This window comes from Rhipicephalus microplus, chromosome X, assembly GCF_043290135.1.
Source record: "Rhipicephalus microplus isolate Deutch F79 chromosome X, USDA_Rmic, whole genome shotgun sequence".
NCBI lineage: Eukaryota > Metazoa > Arthropoda > Arachnida > Ixodida > Ixodidae > Rhipicephalus > Rhipicephalus microplus.
In genome coordinates this window covers 42,451,626-42,466,878 of record NC_134710.1, presented here as the reverse complement: position 1 = coordinate 42,466,878, position 15,253 = coordinate 42,451,626, and the positions used below count along the sequence as shown (strand labels likewise).

Here is a 15,253-nt window from a genome sequence, read left to right as displayed (position 1 = left end):
CTCTCATAATCATATAGTGGTTTTGGGACGTTAAACCCCACATATCAATCAATCAATACCCACTACGGCATTAATGATGACTTTTTTTTTGTAGTAGGCTGGCATTTGCTATGGCATTTTTCGTCATTTTTCTGAGAAGCGTGGTATTCGCTAAAGTATTGCGAGGAATTTTGTGCCAATTGTTCATGCAGTGGCTGACGACGTTGATGAATTATGTCTGAAGCAGGTATGCGTTAAGTTAATAGCTGTGTCATTGGTACGAGGTTTTTTTTTCTGGTTTCGCGTGATGTGGTTTGCAGACAACGGCAGTCGCAGCGGACAACTACGGTGCTGCGCAAGACCCGAGTTGTGATCTCATAACAGCTTTTGCTGTAAAATGTCAATATGAAAGCCTCAAATGCAACTGACAAATTAGAGCTATTGGATCTTTCGAAGTTGGTCAATAGGGGTAAGGTAGCCGACATCAGAAAATATAACGTGGAGAGAATCGGGCAGGCTGTAAAAAGCGGCAGAAGCTTAAAAGCTGTAAAAGCAAATTTGCAGGCAAAAATCAGATGTATGCATTAAGGGATAAGAAAGGCAATATGGATAGGATAGTTCAGGTGGTGGAGGAGTTCTACAGAAAGTTGTACAAAAGCCAAAATAACCAGGATTATATCATAAGAAGCAATAATAACCCAGAGGAATTCGACATCGTACCAGTAACGACAGAGGAAGTAATGAAAGCCCAATAAAGAATGCGAAGCGGCAAAGCCGCTGGTTAGGATAAGGTAATAACAGACCTGCTGAAAGATGGCAGAGAAATTGTGCTAGAAAAACTGGCCACTTTATGTACGAAGTGTCTCTTAACGGGAAGGGTATCAAAACCTTGGAAGAATGCCAACGTTAATTCGTAAAAAAGAAGACGTCAAGGATTTCAAAAATTACAGGCTAATTAGCTTACTGTTCATTCTCTACAAATTATTTACAAAAATAACACTTAATAGAATTAGGGCAACACCAGAGTTCAATCATCCAAAGGACCAAGCAGGATTTGGTACAGGCTACTCCACAATAGACCATATTCATACTATCGATTAGGTGGTAGAGAAATGCAGGGAATACATCCAAGTCCTATACGTAGCCTTCATAGATTACGAGAAGGCATTTGACTTGGTTGAGGCATCAACAGTGATGCAGGCACTATGGAATCAGGGCATGGACGAACCATACATAAACATACTGGAAGTAATCTACAACGGATCCACAGCCACCATAGTTCTTCATAAAGACAGTGAAAGAATCCCAATAAAAAAAGGGTGTAAGGCATGGAGACACGATCTTTCCAATGCTATTCACCGTGTGTTTGCAGGAGGTTTCCAGGGCACTAGACTGAAAGAGTTAGGGATAAGAGTTAATGGAAAGTATCTTAGCAGCCTGCGGTTCGCTGATGACATTGCCTTGATGAGTAACTCAAGGGACGGATTACAGCTCATGATAACTGAACTGGACACAGAATGCTGAAGAGTAGGTCTGAAAATTAACATGCTTAAAACAAATAATGTGCAACAATCTCGACAGAAAACAGCGTTTTGCGATAGGTGGAGAGACGCTGAAAGTTGTAAATGAATATGTCTACTTGGGACATGTAGTAACCGCGGAGCCAAACCATGAGAGTGAAATAATTTGAAGAGTAAGGATGGGGTGGACCACATTCAGCAAGCATTCTCATATTATGAATGGTAATGTGCCATTAACCCTCAAGGTCAAAGTATATAACAGCTGCATCTTGCCGGTACTTTCCTATGCAGCAGAAACATGAAGGCTTACAAAAAGGGTTCAGCTTAAATTGAGGATGACGCAGGGAGCGATTGAAAGGAAAATAATAGGTGTACCCTTAACCCTTTAATGCCTAAATTATGAAACTGCCAAACAAAACAAGAATTGTTTGCATTTCCGAGCTTTAAATAGCAAGCTTTAAATTATTATGCAGTTAAATAATCTAAAATGCAACTTTAGTGCATACTTTTATGTACGTCACAAATTCTCTATATGCCACAGAAGCGAGGACCTTGCCATGAAAAATGTAATTCAGAACTACTTACAAAGTTGAGTGCCACCTCCTGGGTGTGTCCACACCAAACAAACATAGTTTTTGAAGATAAAATTTACGTGACACAGGCGAGAAAAAACGAAGTGAGAGCTGTTGCATGCGCTTTGCGCTCTCCGCTATCAGTTACAAAACAATTGGTTCTAGCATGAAATAACTTTGCAGGGGTGCAACAGCTGCACCAATTGCACCAATTTGATACAATTTCTCACTGTTGCGCCGAGCTGCGCCAAAGCCACAAAATTTGTTTAAATTGCGCCACGCTGCACCAAAATACCTGACCTGCCTCAAAATGATCTCAGGTGTGCTAATTTCTGCGAGAAATCAAACCAAGCGCGCAGACCTCGAACCACGGTGTAAGTTATATACTCATTAGGTGAAGACACTTGCGAGACATGATCGAATAATTAAAGTATAAGGAACAATGCCTCGAGCCCATCGATCCACTGACCACAGCGGATACCTATCGGCGAGACGACGACACTTCAAGCAAAAAAAAAAACATATGCGTTACCATACCCTCCAATGCTTCGCGGAAAATATAAATTTCATAGTCAGCAAACACAGCATAGCATGTTAAGAACGTATGCCGCGTTTTCCGCGCGCGAACAAGGTCGACGTGCGGCAAACACCAATGTTGCCAGCCCCCATGTAAGTTGCCATAGCAACGGAACGTAAAACATTTTTCTGGCTTGAAGTTGCGTCGCCCCAGCGACAGATATCCGTCCCCGGACCACCGGGCGCGCGCCGTTGTTACTTCATCAGGTCGAACGAGCCTTGCAAGCGAGCCTAGAAGTTGTACCTGCTGTGCCCTAAATCGAACCCCACTGTAAAATAAAAAAAGTGGGGTTGGGGAGGGGTGTAGCGGTTCGAAAATTGCTTGGCCTTGTTCAAACCCGAGCAAAATGGTGCTTATGCCACTTTTGCCGCAATACACCGGTGTCCCGCGGAAAAGTGTAATATGATTTGGACGGGGCTATTAGCGGTAGTCATGGATGGGACACTGCACATTTTGTTGAATTACTCATGTGTGTATCAGCAGTATAATTGAATACTGCTATGATTACTGACGTCTAAAAAAGTTACTGGCAATTATTCGGAGCAGCGAATGACATTTCTGCCGCCATAAAACTTAAAAAGATATGTCGTTTTTTTTTTATTTTTTTTTTTGCCTCCCCTACTCCTCGATTTCACGAATCTTCCTAATTTCAAGGTCGTCAGCTTGGCAGAGCCCCATTTGAATTCGCAGAGTCTGTCAAAGGGTTCAACAGGCGGCACAAATGCTAGTGTGGACGCTATCATCGCTTGCTCAGTGGGGTGATTCAGAATACTACATTTATTGATATGGCAGTGCTTGTTCAGTCTGTGCAATATAGGTGGGCTGAATGTCTTGTGCATACATTTTTTTTTCTAAATGTAAGCCTTCATTTTTATAATGCTACAATTTTGGTCTTTCATGATTAAAATTTGTTGTTTTCCCGCAGCCTGCTCCAAATTTGGATTTTTGTGCTCCAAATGTAACATTTTGCTGCTCCAAAAATTGCTCTAAATTCAATTTTGGCTGTTCCACCCCTGACTTTACGAGGTGGCGCTAGATTTTTCATGCTGAAAGCTACGTTTCCCATGAGTACTTGATTGCCGGCATTAAAGGTGACGCGCATTTTGTGACTTGCCTGCTTGAACTGTTTTGGTATGTTGCGAATTCGCGACACTTGGCAGTAAAGGGTTAAGAGACAAGAAGAGAGCAGAGGAGTGGGTCAGGGAACAAACTGGGGTTAAAGATACCATAGTTGAAATAAAAAAAAAAAAGAAATCGACAGGGGTCGGGCACGTAGCACGTAGACAGAATAACCGCTGGTCATTAAGGGTAACTGACTGAATAAGCGCATGAGGGGGAAACAGAAAATGAAGTGGGCTGGTGAAATTAAAAACTTGTCAGGTATAACAACATGGCAGCAGAAATCACAAGATTGGGTTTATATGCAGATCATGATAGAGGCCTTTGTCCTGCAGCGGGTGTAGCCAGGCTGATCATGATGATAACTGGAAAGCGCAGGAGGGGGTGCTATGGCAGTGGAGTACCCCGAATTGGATCTCTTTAATGAGCGTGGCTCAGGTCCGCGCCCATCAAAATTGAAATGTCAGCCGTCCTGTCTGAGGGCAGCTATTTCACTGGAGGCGGTTTATCCCCACTTTTTTTTTAAACATTTAAATTTTTCATCTTAGGCCAGTGAAAGGCCAAACATTCAGTGGAAAATGCCCCTTGAATGGACTTGTACATTGTCTAGATGAACAACTGTAGCCCCGTTTCAGCTATGACAGGCTCTAAAAAAAAGTATTCTATTGTGTAGCGACATTTCTTCGTTTTCAAGAAAACGGAAATTCTTCTGACACTGAAAAGCATCCTCAACACAGTGACGTGTTGGGGATGCTTTCTGTTGAGATGTCTTCAAAATTTTTGCTCTTTTGATCTGCCGATAGAAGTTCTGAGAAATGAAGATGGTACTTAATAGGCCAGTAAAGGGCTTTACTGCCATTTCTGTCACTGAATAGTGGCATGGATACCTATGTAGAAAACAACCTCTCGCTGAAAAATTTGTAACCCTGGCTTTGCACAAGGTGTGTGGAATCAAATGACATTCTCTATCATCTGAAAATTATTTTTGTCCATAATAAATCGATTTCACTCTTACATCAAAGCCTCCTGTACCAGCATTACCCCATTCTCCCCTGGCTAATGCATGTTTTGACAAATTAAGTACAGCATGACAATAAAAATGCACAAGAAGCCAAATAGCAGGCACATTGCAAAACAATACGCTTTGAAACAAAAGCTTGTTTAGAAGAAAGCAGTTGGCCCTTATGTTACACTACTCCTGCGTGCTGTGCTTCATGTGCAAAACAAGGGACCTCGGGATAAAAATTAATCTGGATTCTCCCACTAGCGCACATGATAAGAACATACAAGATTGTGGTACTGACATGTAAGAGCTATGAGGTTATGTGGAAATTTTAAGTTTTAAGGTTTGATAGACTGTCTGAAAATTTTATATTTATCATATTCCTTATTCTGCTGTACAGCAATCAGCTTGCTACCCTCTTTCTTCCCTTTCCATCACCCCCTGCCTCAGTTGTATTTGTACTGAAGAGGAAGGAGAATGCTGAGTTTGAAATGGTTGACCGGTAAATTAAGGCTGTAGTAAGTCACTTACTAGTTTGATATATGGGTCATTCCATATCAAGTGTAAAAGGTAAATTTTTGACCATGTACAATCATGTTGAACAATGTCTTGCTAGTATGGGCGAATCTGAGAAGCAGTTATTCAGGGTTCATATCGCGGGAAAAAAATTTTGCATTGCCTAGAGGGCGCTCTGAACTGTGGGCACAAGAGTGAAACTGTGTCGCACTAAATAATTTTCATAAAATTACTGGTTTGAGCAATTACCACAAAACATTTCTTAGCATTATCTCAAGGTCTCTTTCATGACAATAATAGTTTATTCTTTTTAGTTTAAATTTTCATTATATTTTGGCATTGGTGAAAAATTGCAAAACGATGCATGGTTAACGTTTTGTAGAAAAAGCAGAAAAATTTTTGCCAGTAGTATATCCACAGTGCAAGTTTTATAGGTTCTTATAATAATTGTTGAATATACTGCGGCAATGAATGAAGCGGAAACATTGCCACAGTATCGCAACAAAGTTGTAAAAACTAGCATTTTGTCCCATATTGTGGCTTCATTTTCACAATGTAGCAATCCCAATGGAAATGTAGCTTATACATCTTTGAGCAGTGTGCTTTGTTGGTATGACATACAGAATGTTCAAAAAGAGTAGCTTTTATTTAAAGCGAGAGAAAAAATTTCGTACTGAAGTGAAAGGTTGTGAAGAGTTAGCCTTTGCCTCACCTTCACTGTACAGCACATCAGCGCAGGATTCTAGCAGATGTGCTTTCGAAGTAAATAATGCAATTAATAACATTGCTCAACGTTAAAAACATGAAGCAACGTTAAAAACATGAGTGCTAAAATTAGTGAATCATATGTTCCCCTTTGGATAATCAAAGGGCACCTAGTATTCAATCGCTTCACAGTACAAAGCAACACAATGATTATGGCGCTCTAGAACTGCAGGACAGTTCTAGAGCGCCGTGTGTGGCTTTTTATAACTGAGAAACATGATCTTATGCAATAATTAACAGTATAATTAATATATAGCTGGCTAACGTTGTTTTTATGATCTTTCAGATGTAGGTCAATGCGCGATCGCTTACGTCTAGAGTGCATGATGAAATTGTGCATCCTAGGTGTGCACGTTTGAGATAGTTAAATATTGTGCCCATAAATGATCTGTCAGTCACCATTTTCTAGAAGGATTTAACATTTTCATTCCCCTTTTGTTAAATGGTGCTGGTGCTGAAAATATTATAAGCTGGACACCATTACCAGACAGGATTTGAACATTTTCAGCACCCTAAAATGAGAAAATTCAGGGATCCCACTTCTGCGCCAACTGTGCCAAAGTGCGCCAAACGAGATTTGCTGCGCCAACCTGATAAAATCGACGTAAATTGCGCCAAACTGCGCCAAACCGTCGATCTCAGAGGTCCGCAACTTGTGGCCCGCGGGCCGCATGCGGCTCGCTGGGCAGTTTTATGCGGCTCCCGGCGTGACGTCAAAAATCTTAAAATCGCTAGACGCTGTAATTGCGGCAATAATTAAATAGCTATAATTAATGTTATATTTCCGAAGACGGGAGTCGGGTCTAATGAATGAATTCTTTACCTTCCCGCGAACAAGCCGTTGCCACTTTGAAAAATTGTCTGCCAGTACTTCTGTGGAGCAATGACATTCTTCCTTCTGCGGCGGGACTGCAACTATAGCAGAAGGCTAGAGATATGTGGCTGTGAACGACGGTGATTGCAGTGGTGTAATTGTTCTGCATTGATTTACTCACGTATGCCAAAGTCATATATATGTACTCTAATCGGAAACGAAACCCGTTTGCGAACGTAACCCGGTTGCAGCAAAGAATCATTACACATAGGAACAAAACCAACATGCAACAAGCATGAAATATTGTTTATTTTGTAAAATAAAAGGGTGATAGACCGCAAAAGGCCTCAAGGACTGGTTTGATAACCAGGTTTTCGCGTTCCAAGAACATCACGCTGCTGTTGAAGTTAGAATGCCATACAACGACGATATCCAGGGCATCCAATCAAGTGCACACGAGTTTGCTCTTGTATAGCTCTTTGTAAGAGTTCCATATTGTAAAAGCTCCATAAAGAAAGACGATTTTTCTCGAATCTCGATAATTCGAACTCGAAGAAGCCTGAATTTGTTCAAATTAAAAGAAGTTCGATTTAAGGAACGCTAAATGAACGGAGGGCTCACCATGCAGTGGTGCATGTGCATTGAGCTAACACACAAGGGGGAAGTTTCAGAAGACTTACATTTATTCACAGATCACAGGACATCCGTCATTAATTGAAGTAAGCGGCGATACGCGTATGTACATGTTTGCCTTGCAGCGAGTCAATCAATTTTGCACACAGCTTGCAAAGCATTTCTATTTCGGCTTCAGTATTCTCCTGGCAAGAGAAGTTGCTGCAGCTATGTCCAGCGCCGTCACCACAGAACACCTATATACTAGGTGTTAAAACGATGACGGACTCGCTCGCTGGATTCCGTGCCGACTGGTTGTGTCTCCTCGATCTCCGACGACAGTGCAGCTCTAGCCGACCAGCTTGCCCTCCCCCATCTCCTGATGCTGTGAAGCTCTTGCTGAGGGGTGCTCCGTCCTCGGACTCCTGCGACCATGTGCCCATCCTTCTCTATCTTCTCTTTACTTCCGTACCTTGAGTGTCCTCATCTCTACCTTATATCTTTTAATCCTCCGTATCCCTTTTAATCTCTTTTTACTCCCATTCCTTGTGAGCCACTGTTAAGGTGTCGCACTAAGATGTAGACAGTTACGAGGCTCACTTTTATCTTCTTTTCTCTCTTTTAAGAATCACTTAAGACGACGACAACGGCTGCGTCTCCGCTGCTACTCTTTGCGCCGCAGCAGCAGCGTGGCCAGCTCGTGACGAGAAAGGAGACGCAAAGAGAAGCAAATCAGCATTTGAGAGATAACCAACACTCCACGGCACTTTTTTTTTTTTGTGCTCTCTTCGCGTGCGGCGTTGACAGGAGAAGGGTCTCTACATGTTAGGGACGGGAAAGGGGGAGGCGTGCCACCAGCGCGTCACAGATCGGCATTTGAGAGAGAGCCAACACTCTGCGGAGGCGCTGCGCCGTGCTCCCTACCGGGCTGCAAAAATTAGGCTCTTTTCTTCCTCTTTCCTCTTCTAACCACTGCCACCACTACTCCGCGACAGCTTTTCTTTTTTTCCTCTCCGTGTGCGCGGCGTTGAAAGGAGAAGGGTCTCTACGAGGTAAGGACAGAGTAGGGAGAAGCGTGGCACAGGGGCGCCCCAAATCGGCATTTGAGAGAGAGCAAACATTCCGCCCTAAAGCTCCTAAAGGACGAAGTTCTAGGGGCTTTATTCCGCTCCAGCGTTTCCTTTTCTTTTTTTCTTTTCCTTCTTTTGCATGCAGCGTTGAGGTGTCAGAGGTTCCGTTGTGAGGTTGGGTGTGGTGCTGGTGGCATTTTCGGAGCGCGGTATGTTCGAATTAACCATCGCAAGGGTCTTGCGCGTTCGAATCTCAGGGTGTTTTTCCTCATTGGAGTACACACATAGCTTTGAAGGGACCACAGCGTCAGTTCTATAATCGGAAGTTTGAATTAAGCATGTTCAAATTAATGAGATTTGACACTAGTAAATTACGCTTTCATAATTCCAAAATTATTATGCTTGTCATGAGAACTCTCTCGGTAAGCAAAAAAACGCGCAAAAAGAAAATTCGGCTGGCTTCACATAGTTGCATTAATGCAACAATTGCCGTGACTTCACAAATTTTGACGTTTTTTTACTAGGTCCTATATAGCTTTTCTTAATCTCATCTGCCCACCTAACCTTCTGTCTCCCCCTAACCCGCTTCCCTTCTCTGGGAATCCAGTTAGTTACCCTTAATGACCAGCGGTTATCCTGTCTACGCGCTACATGCCCGGCCCACGTCCATTTCCTCTTCTTTATTTCAACTATGATATCCTTAACCCCCGTTTGTCCCCTAATCCACTCTGCTCTCTTCTTGTCTCTTAAGGTTACACCTACCATTTTTCTTTCCATTGCTCGCTGCGTCGTCCTCAATTTAAGCTGAACCCTCTTTGTAAGTCTCCAGGTTTCTGCTCCGTAGCTAAGTACTGGCAAGATACAGCTGTTATATACCTTCCTCTTGAGGGATAGTGGCAATCTACCTGTCATAATTTGAGAGTGCTTGCCGAATGTGCTCCACCCCATTCTTATTCTTCTAGTTACTTCAATCTCGTGGTTCGGTTCTGCGGTTATTACCTGCCCTAAGTAGACATAGTCTTTTACAACTTCAAGTGCACTATTACCTATCTCGAAGCGCTGCTCCTTTCCGAGGTTGTTGTACATTACTTTCGTTTTCTGCAGATTAATTTTAAGACCCACCTTTCTGCTCTCCTTGTCTAACTCCGTGATCATGAGTTGCAATTCGTCCCCTGAGTTACTCAGCAATGCAATGTCATCGGCGAAGCGCAGGTTACTAAGGTATTCTCCATTAACTATTATCCCTAACTGTTCCCATTCTAGGCTTCTGAAAACCTCCTGTAAGCACGCGGTAAATAGCATTGGGGAGATTGTGTCCCCTTGCCTTACACTCTTCTTGATGGTGGGCAGATGAGATTAAGAAGTTTGCGGGTATAAATTGGCAGCAGCAAGCACAGGACCGGGTTAACTGGCGGAACATGGGAGAGGCCTTTGTCCTGCAGTGGACGTAGTCAGGCTGATGATGATGATGATGATGATATAGCTTTTAAGTACTAAGAACAAAGTAAACTGACTTCTGAGATGGCTCTAGACTTAACGTACTAAGTCTCAAGAAATTACTTTGAGCGAATGTCGCTAAAGTAAAAAAAATGCACATTGAAATTCGTGATATCACGTGCAGAGATTTCAGCACGAAATTTAGGAATAAATGTTTTACTTATATTTTCTCCCCAATTAATAAACCTGGAATGATTAAAAGAACGACATGAAAGTTCTTGAAGCCTTTTTGAATCTTAAAAGATCATTTATTCTAGGTCAGCGTCCATTTAATATTACAGTATTTGAGGTACTTTGTTCTCTGAAGTGCTCCATTATAAATTGAACTTGGCTACCTCGTTGGCACTGCCTTTGGGCAGTGCCACCTAGGTAGCCAAATATACCTATGTGAAAGGGCTCCTCATAGTGAGATTACCTGCTCTAAAACCAAAATTTTACTGCTGTGAAATGCTTCTAATAGCAAGATTACCTGTTCCAAAATGCTCCAAAACTAAAATTTTACAACATCCAAGGTGCTCCTAATTGCAAGATTTCCTGCTCCAAAACTCAAATTTTAGTGCCCCAAGACGCTTCTAATTGCAAGATCACTTGCTCCAAAATGCTCCAAAAGTAATATTTTACTGCTTTAAAGTGCTCTAAAACTAAAATTTGACTGCTCCAAAAATTGCTTCAAATTGGCAGTCCCCAGTGGGATCACTGAAAGTGGGAATAAAAATATTAAGTTTGCTTGCAATTGGTGACTTCTTGGCCCGTTGCCAGCTAGTTGGTGTGCGTGACTGCAACTTGACTAATCAGCCAACCGCTGCAACAAATCTGGCATGAAGCGGATTTAGTTCGCTCGAACCACGGATGACAGCAGTACGTTTGCTGCGGGTGAATGCGCTAGTCATGTGGTCTTTTTTGTATTTTGCGGACTTTCTTTAGAGCTTGGAAAAAGTGTATGTGAGACTTTCTTCATTGCAAAGAACGCGATGGGGTTTTCTGAAAACACTCTTGAGTTTGGCAAGTCCCATTTGTGGCCTAAAGTCAATATTTAGTTCAGCCATTTTATTTCACACATGAATTAATTACAAAATAAAAGTTGTGATACACAAGGTGCTGTCAGCAATACGCAGCTGATTTCACTCGCCTGCCTTTAATATTTTAACCCTTGGTTAAAGATAGCTGGGACACCTAGTATACGGGGTGATCGTTTTAGGAAGTACAGATTTTTGATAACAATAACAGTAAGGCTCCTATCGTTTTTGCACACGAGCTCCACGTCGAGATAAAAATACTTTGCCACTGTTAACAAGACACTATTGTTACTGACGAAAATTGTCAACTTGCTTTTTAATTATTAATTTGAGGGCAGGTGTTTGTATTACAAAGTTGAAGTGCGTGCCAATTTACAGTATGTCTATTTTTCGAAAAGGTTGCACATAGTTTCCGATATTCATCTTCTAACTTGACAGACGAGATCAAAACTGATCACACAAGGCTCACAGTTTTGCTACGTCAGGCTGGAACTATCTGTCATTCAGGAGTAACAAAACTTGAATGATGGTTTTTTTTTCGAGCCTGTTTATAGCTTAAAAAAGAAAGAGATATGGGCCACACATTGAAAGCAAACATTGAGTTGTCTGCTAGCACATTTCAGCGTGCTTGCCTACTTACGATTTTTGGAAAGATGGGAAATGGGGGGCATGTTGCTCGCCGAGCTCCAGCCAGTCAGTGAAGGCCGAAGTGGAAAGTCCGCAAGGTGGACTCATTGAGAATCGTGCCTCTGATTGTAATATTGTCCATATCAACTGATAAAACTTTACTAGGCCTGGTCAGATGGAGTCAACATTTCTGAAGTCGAACTTCAATACGGCTTCATCGTTTATTTTTTTTTTATCATGATTTCTCTTGTATCGTGTCACTGTGAGACTAACTTTTCTGATTTTCCAGAGGTATTTACTAATGCAGCTAAAATCATGAAATGCAAGCTCACAAAGAGTTAGCCTGCAGTCCTCCACTTCTCTCTCTCTCTCTCTCTGTTATAAAATAATTGTTACGGCTTATGCCTAAAAACCATAATACAATTTAGAGGGATGCTGTAGGGGAGTGCTCTGGCAATTTTGACCGTGTGGTATTCTTCAACGTGCACCTAAATTGAAGTACGAAGGCCTCAAGCATTTCATCTTCGTTGAATTGTGGCCGTCATAACTGGGATTCAAACCAGCAACCTTCGGGTCAGCAGTCGAGCACCATAATCACTAGACCACCATAGTGGGTCGCTCTGTTGTAATGCATTGTGGTATGTAAACTTAAGTTTTCCTTTGATAAAGTTTTCTGTAAATTAGCCATTTTGTCTATAATCTTGGGAAGTGGCTCTATATAAGAGTTTTCTTTAAGCGTTTACAAAACCCCTTATGTGCTGTGAGTGTTGCTTTTACGATGACTGCTATATTATAGATTAAGTAAGCATTGAAGCCAGTGCAGAAGGGGTCATCCCTGGAAAGGCTTGGTGTTAGTTACTGATGTCATGCCTGAAACTTTCGCACAGGTGAACAACTTGTCCGTTAGCACACGTGCAGCTGTTGTGTATGACCTTCTTGATGGTCTGAAGGAAGGAATACCGTTGGACAGAAGGCAAGTGAGAGGCAACTATTTCTGGATCAGATCTTGCAAAATTGCATATTGAAAGTTCATTATTTGCATTTGCTCTTCATTTAGATGGCTTGAGGTGCTCCCGGACTTATTGACAAGTATTTCTCAAAGTGATACTGTTTCTGCAAGGGGCGATAAGCTGTCTGGTGGGCAGTTTAAGAAATTGGTCGTGGAAAATCTCTGCTCCTGTCCGTGGGAACCTAAATGGGCCACACCATTGGCACGCATTCTCAGGTTTGTTATGGTTTCGTTTATACCTTGGAGCTCATCAGAAACATCAATTTCTATTTGAGAAAGCACAAAGCTTGACTGAACCAGTGATGTGATCGCTGCACCGATTGCACCAAACTTCGTCAAGAGAGAAAACCTGCTACATTTCAGCAGAAATGTCATAAATTGCACCAAGTGCACGCCGAGACATCATTTTTGCAGTGCTTTAGGGAGAAATTAAAATGGCTGGTGTTCAAATAGCATTCATAAGCAGTGATTCTACTCTTGCGCCAACTATAAGATTTACTGCGCTATCCTGATAATATGAACAAAAATTGCACCAAACTGCGCCTAAGCTCCACTACTGGTAATAGCCACACCTGCACGTCAAAACTTGTGCAGCTTGTTCTCGGGACCACCAAGGCCACAAGCATGTATCTAGAATTATTATGCTGAATGAACAGCGGTCACAAGTGTGTCCCAGGTAATCCACGATACTTTTCTTGGTGCTGACGCAACGTCTCTTCTGCAAGTTGGCTCAACGACAAACGCACCCATTGCAGCTAGGGGCTCGTAAAGTATATTCTAATAGCTAGCGTGTAACTGTGGCGGCGATTTATCGCAGGGCGTTGTCCGTTCCAGGTACACTGTTTATAGCTCGCTTGAAGAGCCACACTGCACGTAACTAAAGCAATTTTCACTAATAACAGCATGAATATCACCAGAATGTCTATTTCTGGACATCATGATCTAATTTCTTGTGCTTCGCAGTGGGAATGCGTCGACACTTTTCCTTAAATTTACTTAATCCATAGATAAGGGCTTTTTTTGTTATTCCTTCAATCAGCACATCCGCGTTCGTAATTGCTCTTGCGTAAATGTCCTCCAAAAGACCGTATCTTTTCGAGCTCGTGAGTGCAAGAGTTCGAATTCAGAATTTGCATGTTTTTTGTTTTTTAATGTCACCTCATTAATAAAAGCATGTCTCCTCATCGGAGCAGCTGCAATTCGGTTTTAACATGCGGAGCTTTAGTAGTAGGCCGATTGCTGATGGTCCTGGTGTCGTAAGGCCCACTGTGAAACGGCTGCGCCTTCTTACTCATCCGCCCCCTTGCTCCCCATGGTCGAAAGCTGGTGGTTAAAAAATAACTGTTACAGTATCGCATTCATTGCTTCATGTTGCTTTGTTTTGGGGGGGGGGGGGGGGGAGGCTGCGTTGCTCGAAGGGCGCAATCCCTGGCACTCACTATCTTTAGTCATCATGAGACTGCTTGTAAACATTCTGTGCTATTATTGCCTGCTCCGTGCTTGCATAACTGACAACACGAAAACCGTTTGAGCTCGTGGAGTGGCCTTAGTCCCTTCAAGCAGTGTTCTATTGAGTTAGATGAAAATAGGTCCAAAAGATGCAATTTGATGTCATTTGCAAGCAACATCTGCGAGCAAGATCATGGTCTTGAGAAGGTGATGATTAGTTGCATCACACATGCCCGTAAGGGCCAAGCTAACAATGCCAGCCCTCGCTCTCATCTCTCGACCTGCCCAGCTCCCCCTACAGCTCCTAGAAACAGCATGAACCACACTGGTTGCGATCAATGCTCCCACCTGGGGTAAGGCATCAGTGCTTTTGGGAAAGGGGGAGATTAGGATTAAAGAAGTAGTGGGGAAAGAAAGAGGAAGTAAGAAATATGTGCACTCTGCATGCGCCTCAGTGATTGCTGCGTCACGGCTTGCGCTCACATGCAACTGTCATGTGCTAACAACTCATCAATAATACAGCCAAATGTTGAAAAATATGGCCAATCTACTCTGTTTATCGGAACTGTCACATCGTCCAAGTAGAATTTCGAAGTTTGCATCGTTTTTTTTTTTTTTTTTTCAATTTTTGTTCTTTATTTCTTTAACTACATGAAATATTTGACATTCATAAAAATGTTTAGTTCCTTATTACTTATTGACAAAAAGTGGCTGATCATGTTACATAGTTTCGGTAGTATGGCATTATCTTACAAATGCCAAATGCTTAACTTGCTAATACCAGGAATCTAGTGAGTAATTTGCATTGTATATCTTGAAACTTATTTCATGGTTTTGTTTTTAGCTATATGGTCGAGTGGCTATACCATAAAAGAAAGGTAGCAGAAAAATTTATTTTAGAAATGGCGTGTATAGGATTCGGTAGTATGGCATTATCTTACAAATGCCAAATGCTTAACTTGCTAATACCAGGAATCTAGTGAGTAATTTGCATTGTATAACTTGAAACTTATTTCATGGTTTTGTTTTCAGCTATATGGTCGAGTGGCTATACCATAAAAGAAAGGTAGCAGAAAAATTTATTTTAGAAATGACGTGTATAGGATAA

At 42.0% G+C, this 15,253-nt stretch overlaps 1 protein-coding gene across 2 annotated transcripts in view; it reads left to right on the top strand.

Moving 5' to 3' along the window:
* The window catches only part of FANCI (Fanconi anemia complementation group I), a 98,873-nt gene that overhangs the window by 1,831 nt on the left and 81,789 nt on the right, over nucleotides 1-15,253 (top strand). For both annotated transcript variants that reach the window (XM_037426883.2, XM_037426882.2), the window contains exons 4-5: nucleotides 12,575-12,660; nucleotides 12,745-12,912. In XM_037426883.2, the coding sequence (XP_037282780.2) occupies nucleotides 12,575-12,660; nucleotides 12,745-12,912 (254 nt within the window). The remainder of the gene's footprint in view (nucleotides 1-12,574; nucleotides 12,661-12,744; nucleotides 12,913-15,253) is intronic.